A 9245-nucleotide genomic window follows, 5' to 3' on the forward strand; every position below is an offset into this window, starting at 1 on the left:
ATCATATTATTAATTTTTTTGATATTTTAATTTAGTAAAAAAATAAGTTGATTTTAATTTCTTTTGAATATCCAGGTAAAATTTCAAAGAATTTTAAAATAATATGTGATTTTAGATAAATTTTCAAAATATAATTATAGATGAAAGAAGTTGTATTTTAATTATAAAAAGAATATTCATAAATCAAATTTTAACACTTCAATTTTTTTTATTGGAAATGGTAAACGTAATTTAATGTATATAGTTTATACATATTAAGATTTGGAAATGTTAGAGTGTAAATTTCTTCCAATTAATGTTAGACGTATTTTTTTGTGGACCAAAGAATATTGATATAATTTGTCATTTATTATTAATCTCAGTGTATTTTTAATTTAAATATAATAAAAAATTGGAAAAAATTATCATTTAAATTCAATCAACTATAGATATTTCCATAACATTTGTCACCACATAAATATTGACATAATATGTTATTTATCATTTTAAATTAATGTCAATATTTGTGGCTGTTAAACTAGAGAAAAAAGGAAAAAACACAAATTAACATAAACTTAAATTAAGCTTAATTTAAACTAATTGCCTACACTTTCATTCTTATCTCAACTTAAATTTAAATTGTAGAATTTAAGTTAAACTAGTATGATTTTGTAACTTAGTCAAGTCTCACTAGCACAACAAGTTGAGGATAAGCTTCCTTAGCAAGGCCACCCACGATTGATCCTCACAAAAGTCTTGCTACCCCATGATTGAACCTCACGAAGGTTATTGAACCTGTGCTATGGAAAAGACACACTAAAATTCAGTTAGCTTTAGAGTTGGTGTGGCACAAGCAGTGTGCCACCCCAAATTATTTTAACGACTTAGATACCCTGAATGGCAGTTTCTGATATTTAAATTCGAACGACTTTGTTTACCCATAAAAATAGTTATATGCGTGTACTCTAAACCTATTTAGATTCGAACCTTTTCCAGATTGATTTCTCCTCATGTACCTTGGCCTCCCTGTTTGCTTCGTTGAACACTTACGGATTCACCCAGGTGCAGGAATGTCGACATATTCGTCATTTTATAGTAAATGGTTCTGTTTACTTCCAAATGTAGAGCATGATTGTAGGACTTCGCTGGTCACCCGTGAGTAAAGACAATAAAGTTCCCAGCGAGGAAATAGGGAGGCAGCAGTGCAAGTGACGATATTAAGATCACATTCTTTGGACTTTCAGAATGGCTATGAATTGAAGCTGTTAAGTGTCGATATTATGAGGACATTCTTTTGACTTTGATAAAGAAGTGCGCCTTGGGAAAATAAATTAATTCTTGCATTTTGTTAGAGGGAGATATTTATGCATAGTACTCGTAAGGAACCAACGCGGAAGCGGTGCAAGTGTCGATATTATGAGGACATTCTCTGGACTTTGATAAAGGGGTCTGCGTTGAGAGCTAGATCGCTGGAGTCTTCTCAAGTGTGAAGAATGGCAAATTCTTCAGCCGCCATGAAATGCATCATAGCTGGTGCGACCATGGCCTTATGTTCCATGGTCAATTTTGTGGGTGCAGAAGAGGATACTTGCTCTGGTAAAGACAGTGAATGCACAAACAAGACAGAAGCTCTCCATCTATTCTTGTTGCAGGTACTATTGGGGTATGTTTGCCTGTTCTGGGCCGAACTTTCTCTGCTTTAAAGCCTGATAGGATTATATTCTTCGTCATTAACGCTTTTGCTGCTGGAGTGATTCTTGCTACTGGTTTCGTCCATGTTCTTCCTGATGCCTTCGAATCTCTTACGAGTGAATGCTTAAATACGAATCCATGGGGTAACTTCCCCTTTACTGGGTTTATAGCAATGATGGCCGCAGTTTGTACTCTCATGGTGGATGCTCTGGCCACTGGTTACTACGAGCGCTCTCACTTGAGAAATCAAAACAAAGAGAATCGTCTTATTGCGGGTGCAGATACTAGTGAGAGCAATGACCCAGAACATCAGAACCGTCACTCACATGGTACACATGGGCATGCCCATGGATCCAATACTATAGCTGAAGATTCCACTATTCGTTATCGTGTGATTGCGCAGGTAAAATTCTAAGATTCAAACTCTCAACTGCAGCTTTCAATAGCTATATTAATAAATTTAACATCATGCAGAATGGGACATGGTTAATATCAGGTGTTAGAGTTGGGTATTGTTGCTCACTCCGTTATTATTGGAATCTCATTGGGGGCATCTGAAAGTCCATGCACAATTAGGCCTTTGGTGGCGGCCTTATCATTTTACCAATTTTTTTTTTTTGAAGGAATGGGCCTTGGTGGATGCATTGTGCAAGTAACTTTTATCCCTTAAATCTTCAAAAAATTCAACTTGTATAAAGCGGGAATATTTACATTGATAATAAGGTGATTGATTGAAATTTGTGTTTTTTGAGTGGAGCAGGCGGGTTTCAAGAATAAGTGGGCAGCAGTTATCCTGATGACATTCTTCTTTGCTGTGACAACGCCATTTGGTATTGCACTAGGAAGTGGGATCTCGTCGGTTTACAACGAGAACAGCCCCACTGCACTGATAGTTGAAGGGGTCTTTAATTCTGCGTCTTCGGGAATTCTGATATACATGGCTCTCGTGGATCTTATTGCTGCCGATTTTATCAACTCTTCTCGGATGAAACAGAATGGAGCGCTTCAACTGTTCTCATACCTCGCTCTCTTGTTCGGTGTAGGGGCCATGTCTATGCTCGCCAAATGGGCTTGAAATTTGACCAAATCTTTTACCTACAAAATCTCATATATTTGTTATCTTTGTTGGTTGGATGGACCTTTCTGTACACACATCCTTTTTTTTTTCCTAGTAGAAAAAAAAGTATTTTTATTACAATTATCGTGATTATGTCTCTCTACATGTTTTTCTTTGTTCCTCTGGTAGTATCATAGATAAAACTTTATATATTCTTGTTCAAAACAAAATATTATATTTTTTTGACATACAAAATTTACTACAACCTCTGTTATAGGTGGGACAGATGGGAAACCAAGACTTTTAAAGATTTTTTTTGGAGTTCTTGCGTTTAGAGGGGTTATGGTATACAAAGCATGCAGAGAAATATTCTGAACTGCTCATAAAATATGAGGGGAATAAAAATAAGGTAGAGAAATATGTCGAACTGCTCACAAAACATGAACTTATGTTGAAATTTTCACAGAAAGAAAAGCCAAAAACATCCTTAACACCTATATCCTTAATTGATAAACTGGAGTAATCTCTTGATGGGTTAAGGAAGCTTATAACACCTTGATGTAAGGGTGGTCTCTGGGATGTCATGCTGATGAGTATTTATTTTGTTGTTTATATATATATATATATATAGAGGATTGTATGTGCATAGTAGTGAATGCTTAAACATTAGAGTTGCTTTACTTTTTGTACCAAAGAAATATATGTAAAATTGTTCCTTTGTATTTTTGAGCCAGATTGTTTCGAAGACTACTCACGTGTCATAGAACTAATAGTGAACTTAACATTTTAATATTTTATTTATATAAAAGCAAGAGACTCCGCCAGAGAGACACCCAGAGAATATACAAAACATAATATTACCACTCCGGATTAGTTGTTTACTGTAAATTTTGGAGAACTTGGAGAAACTTCCAGCGATTCCCTACACCCTTACCCAAGTTCCCAACTTTTCCACTTTCCAAATTCTCATGCAACACAGAGTACAACTATCTTAAGATATGATTTTCCATAGTCCATAATTTTCCTGATAATAACCTTGTTACATTACAGTGTTTTTACCCAACTTTACAAAGCTTATTCAAAATAACATTAAAAAAATTCCAGATTTAAGAGAATTAAATATCTCACAAAATTTCTTCACAATAATAGAAAAAAGACAGATTTAAAAGAAATAAATACTTCCAACCTTCGACGTAATATCGTTGACATAAACAGCAAAATATAATTTTCCAAACTCCTTTCTTGATACCCTCTTAGATAAAAAGTCCACTATCTAATTCTGATTTTGCTCGCTGTAAATGTACCAAATAAAATATTCTAAAAGAGCCTCCCAAATTCCTAATATGACTCATCCCGTTAAATGAGATAACTCGCTAAGAAGAAAACTACCCTTAACCTATTATGCTTACCCATCCTTAAATTTGTGAGCGTACGTTGTCAGTCGATGTAAATATGGAACACCGACTTTTGAAAATAAAGAAGGGGTACACTGTTCCAACTGAATATGGCTGTCTTATTGATTGTGCCAAAGAAGTCCAACGACAAATTCGTATCTTGCTCTTGGTTTAATCACAAAATACGACATGGACATAGTCTAATCCTGGAGCAGATACTAAAAACTTTTTTAACATCACATGGATTAAATGTTATCTCCGCTTATATTATCAAACAAAAAGTCTTTGGGTTCCAAAAGAGGCTAGCGAATAGATAGACAATATAGCAAAAAGGTCTCAGAGGGCGTTTCTAGGCTGGAACATGTATATTTCTGCCAGGAAATATAAAGAATTTTTTCTTATGGAAAAAAAATAAAATAGGTTTAAGAATATTGTATATTAAATTAAATTAATATGATTTTCTATTTAAATTATTAAATTTTAAAATATTTTATAATTTTATAGATTAAATTTTATATTGGGTTAAAATTTAATTTTTAGGTTTTTTTTTAAGGGATGATGAGTTATGTTAAATGTAATAAAAAGATGATATATGTTTTTGTATGATTATCTAGTGTTATTAATTATGTTGTAGAGTTCATAATTTGTGATATATGTTGAGTGATACATAAATTTTTGGATTGTGTTGTCCAAGATTGTGTTTATGGTTGATATATTTACAATGTGTAACATTTTCTTTCACTTCGCTAGTATGGTTAAGGGTTGGAATGGAATATGCACTTAGTGGACTCATGTTGTTTTATTAGAGGATCGCAGAATTCCTCACACAATATTATCATTCTTGAATACTTGGATTATGGAGTTTGTTGTCTTATCCATGAAATGAAAATAACTAACATACTATGAACTAAATGGACACTTAGGTTGTGCTTATAACTATATAGATTATAAATAATATGATAAATTGTAGATTTATGTACACTCATGTTACTATGGATGAAAAGTGTAATAGTTGGAATGATTAGAGATGTTCTATTATTTGATGAATGAACCATGATTCTCTTTGAGCATGTTTAAAACCTTGATTACTTAATTAGTGAGTGGATTGCCCCTAGGCATGCATACTAGCTTGAATAAAGTCAATAAAGAGACAAATTCTTTTTAAGCATTTGTATTTTTTAATTCTAATTTATAAAGGGTTAAAAAATATTGAAATAATAATATTTTTTGTCATATTAAAAATAATGAAAATTAAAATTACAAAACAAATTATCAGAAGATCTTAATACAACTATTTCAATCATAGTAGATATCAATCTTCTTCTTCATCAACAAGAACATATAAAACATTTATAATACCTATAATAAATACATATATGAGAGGGATTTCCAAAAGCGAAAATTTATTATTTTATAAATATCATTAAATTATACAATATTTATTATTAAAAAAATAAATACTCAAATATTTTCATGTGATTTCCACATATTAAAAATTTCCACAAGATATCCACATATAACTTTACTGATGTACAAATGTCAAAACCTGTATTGCTATACAAATATTATGAAGTTTGTAAAGGTGGTGTATAACTATTCTATGTTTTGGAGATTTTTGTGCATGAAACATTTTTTGGTCATATTGTGAATTTTTGTTTTTTAAAATGCATTTGGAAATACATAAATAGATTTAATGCCATGAAAAACTTCCAAAGGCAGTCAGATTGTGTAGATTTAATAGCTTACACTTATGATTCCAGTAATTCCTTATCGAATTTAGGGTAAACTTGACCAAAAAAATATGCACTACAAAACTCCAAAACTTATAACATAACTATTGTGTGCGTTGAAAATCTACCAAACTTATAATAAATTGGCTTTGACCTTTATAAATTCTTCAAAATTTATCATAAGAAATAAACATATTTAAATTAAGATCCACATATCAAAACATTTATTATTATATAATTTTAGATTTAATTATCATCATGAGATTTAGTGTTGATTCACGTGGCTCCCGACACATGCAGAAGTCTAAGAGGGCTCAGAAATGGTCAAAATTCAAAGTGGTCATATTGCCCTCGAACTAGCACAGATCGAGGTACTCATCACCCTGATTCCAACGGTGCTAACGACACTCAAATCTGAGTTCGTATGAAGGAGATAGAGCTAGACAAAGTTTTGGTCAAACTTGCCATGTGGGCCAGGTTTAATGGTCCTACAAATTGACCGAGTCTCGAACATGGAATTTGGCTCCCGAAATTTTGGCCTACTTAGTTTGCCCAATAACCTCCAGTTTTGAGATTTTTTGTTAATTTGGGCTATGGTAATAAAAATAAAAACAATAAATTGGGGAAATAAAAAAAATTAATGGGGGCCAAGCTATCACCCCCACCACCCCCGAACCATGTGACAACAACTAATATTTATAACAACATCTTTCGATAAAAATCACATAAGAGATCATCTCGTCGACGCATTTCGAACCAGCCAGTGTGGTTCATCTTCAGGATAAGATGAGGAACCATATCCAGATCCAGGCAATGCAATAAATAGATGAAGAGACTAGCTAACTAGTCGTTTGGGAGTAACAACTAGTTTGAATAAAGGCATAAATTAGTAATTAGGATTTGACCAAGAAGGGTAAGGGAATCTAACTAAATATTTTAAATTTATAAAATTATTACTAAATTCTTATTAATATTATAAATAAATTCAAAAAAAATTAGATAATAATATTTTTAATAATTAGTATTTTAATAAGATAATACTATAAACCATGTAGTTATAATATGTTAACTTTATCCTTATTAATAAAATAAATTTTTTTATTAAGTTTTTTTAGCCCCTTATAACCCTATTAGTATATATTATTATATATAATAAAATATAATAAAAACTAATATATTATATATATAATATATTATATAACTCTTATAACAACTTATATATATATATATCTATATATATCTATATCTATATCTATATCTATATATATATATATATATATATATATATATATATATATATATATATGGGTGAGTGGGCCCCTCCGGTGGACTCGACCCACACCCCCACCCTTTGCCACATGTCAATGAAGATCGTGAACGACAGGACTTGAGCCCGCTCAGCCAAACTGGCGGGCCCGCCTCCCAGGTGCCCACATGAAACCAACATATCGCAACGTAACTGCCAACCATGTTAATGTAATCGCGCCTCCCGTATGGAATGCTACCAGTGGGTGTTATAATCGCCTGACCTTAAAACAAAACATGGGCGCTGATATTGGCAGGGGCAAGATTTGATCCCTCGACCTGTCCGTCTTATTGGATCCGCCCTAACCAACGAACCAATGGCACTTCATTGAATTTTCTACCACTTTTGAATTATATAAGCCCCAAATTTAATTGAATGAGGAGGACCCATGGAGCATAGAGCATGCCAATGTTTTGGGAATTCGGAGGCGGAAATGTGAGCCTAGGAGGGAGCGAACAGGTGGAACCTCCAAGTTATGGAACCATGACACAGTTCTAGGAGGTAGATTGATGGCACACTTTTCAAGACAGATTCTCAAAGAATATTCCTTGATGTCTAAAAGATTCCATGGGGAGGTAAATTTTCATTTTGTTAGAATGATATGAAGTTTACAGTCATTTTAATCAGAATTTCGCAGGGAACACGATGGTGAAATCAGAATCACAATCTGAGCAGTAGATTTATAGATTCCCCACAAGGCATAATCTTTGAAGAATGTCGAGGGAATCTTCCAAATTCCATAGAGCCTGAAATTCGCTAGTCAGAATGCAACCAACTTTATAGTGAAAAGTCTCAGAATCTCACGAAGATCATGATGGCGAGATCAAATTCGTGATTTGAGCAGCAAATCTCCAGTCAGCCCAGAGAACAAAATCTGTGGAGAATCATGGGGAATCTAAAAGATTCCTACAGGCCTCGATTTTGACAGTATCAGAATTCGACAGATGGATAATCGATTTTACATCTCTCGGCGACAAAAATTCAGTAGTGTGGTTAGTTTTTCTAGTTGAGCCTTCCATTTTTCGGCCAAATTTAGAGGTGAAGGTACATGAATCAGTCATGTCATGTTTTCCTTCATAATTGCTCTGATGATGTATTATGTTTGAGATCCATGTTTGATGTTATGTTGTGGGATCTCTTTTGCCACATTATGCGATATGTGTTTAGCTTGTCCTGGTATGCATTGTTTCTGAGATCCCTATGTAACTATGTTGAAGGGATACTCAGTGCCACATTATGTGAGATCATGTTAAGTTGTCATGCTGAGAGCAAGCCTTTGTGAGTGAGAATTCCAGTAAGTGGGACGTCTCGTGGAGAGACAAGCCACTCGTGTTCGAGGGCATATGACCTTCCTATGACAAAGTGTTTTCCATGTACATCATCTTCATTTCCAGCATTATATGAAGCAACCAACACCACCTTGACACTGGGCCCAGAGACGTAGTCCACACTGGATGACCTCTATCATCAAATGTCTTGTGTTTTGACTTGTTGATCGTTTTTGTGTTTCCTCTTGTTTAAGCATGCACATATGTTCTTTTATGCTCTTTAAAATGCAATTCTAACAACATCACAAAAGTAAAAGATCTTGCATAGTTCTAGTAGTTGAAGGAACCAGGATCAAGTTTGGTATTAGAGCGGTCTTCTCGCTGATGTGAATTGAGAGCGTGAACAATTGAACGTGCACCAATGGAGGATGAAAATGAAATGTATGAGGCAATGCTCAGGATGTCCAAAATGGTGGACATTTTGTATGAAGCTTATGAGAGACGGGAAAAAGAAGAAGCAGAAAGCAATGCTTCATCCACATCTTCCAGTGAATGTTCATTGCCTTCATCATCTTCTCATCATTCAAATGAGGAGATCAACTAGGATCTTCAAGTAGATAATGTTGAATTGAAGATGCTTCTATGAGAAGAGAAATAGGAGAAGCATCGGTTGTAGCTTTAGTTGCAAGATGTGGAAGCAACCTTGGAAGAATTAAAGCGAAATGACTGAAGTCTTAAAGCAGAGCTTGCTGAATTAAGAATGCTTCTATAGGAAGAGAAAGAGGAGAAGAAGAGGTTGCTACGCCAGCTGCATGCTAA

General features: G+C 33.8%; 1 protein-coding gene across 2 annotated transcripts; it reads left to right on the plus strand.

Moving 5' to 3' along the window:
- Positions 1–1100: 1100 nt before the first annotated feature.
- Positions 1101–2857, plus strand: LOC149234907 (zinc transporter 8-like). Of its 2 annotated transcripts, XM_089461262.1 has the most exons (3): positions 1101–2074; positions 2168–2323; positions 2432–2857. In XM_089461262.1, exons 1-3 carry the CDS (start codon positions 1589–1591, stop codon positions 2744–2746), a joined length of 957 nt encoding a protein of 318 aa, XP_089317388.1. In that variant the 5' UTR covers positions 1101–1588; the 3' UTR covers positions 2747–2857. The 2 variants fall into 2 exon arrangements, with proteins under 2 accessions (XP_089317388.1, XP_089317389.1); XM_089461263.1 differs by lacking the exon at positions 2168–2323 and having other exon boundaries at positions 1297–2074; positions 2432–2853.
- The last annotated feature ends 6388 nt before the right edge of the window (positions 2858–9245 follow it).

The sequence above is a fragment of the Pinus tabuliformis genome, chromosome 8 (assembly GCF_031772625.1).
Source record: "Pinus tabuliformis cultivar Carrire ecotype Pingquan chromosome 8, CPIR1, whole genome shotgun sequence".
In the NCBI taxonomy this organism is placed as follows: Eukaryota; Viridiplantae; Streptophyta; class Pinopsida; order Pinales; family Pinaceae; genus Pinus; species Pinus tabuliformis.

Excerpts from the sequence above, each read along its gene's own strand:
- LOC149234907 (XM_089461262.1), top strand. The coding sequence starts at position 1,589 with ATGCACAAACAAGACAGAAGCTCTCCATCTATTCTTGTTGCAGGTACT. Across the intron at positions 2,075-2,167 it reads GTTATCGTGTGATTGCGCAG|GTGTTAGAGTTGGGTATTGT; the intron begins GTAAAATTCTAA and ends GGTTAATATCAG. Across the intron at positions 2,324-2,431 it reads TTGGTGGATGCATTGTGCAA|GCGGGTTTCAAGAATAAGTG; the intron begins GTAACTTTTATC and ends TGAGTGGAGCAG.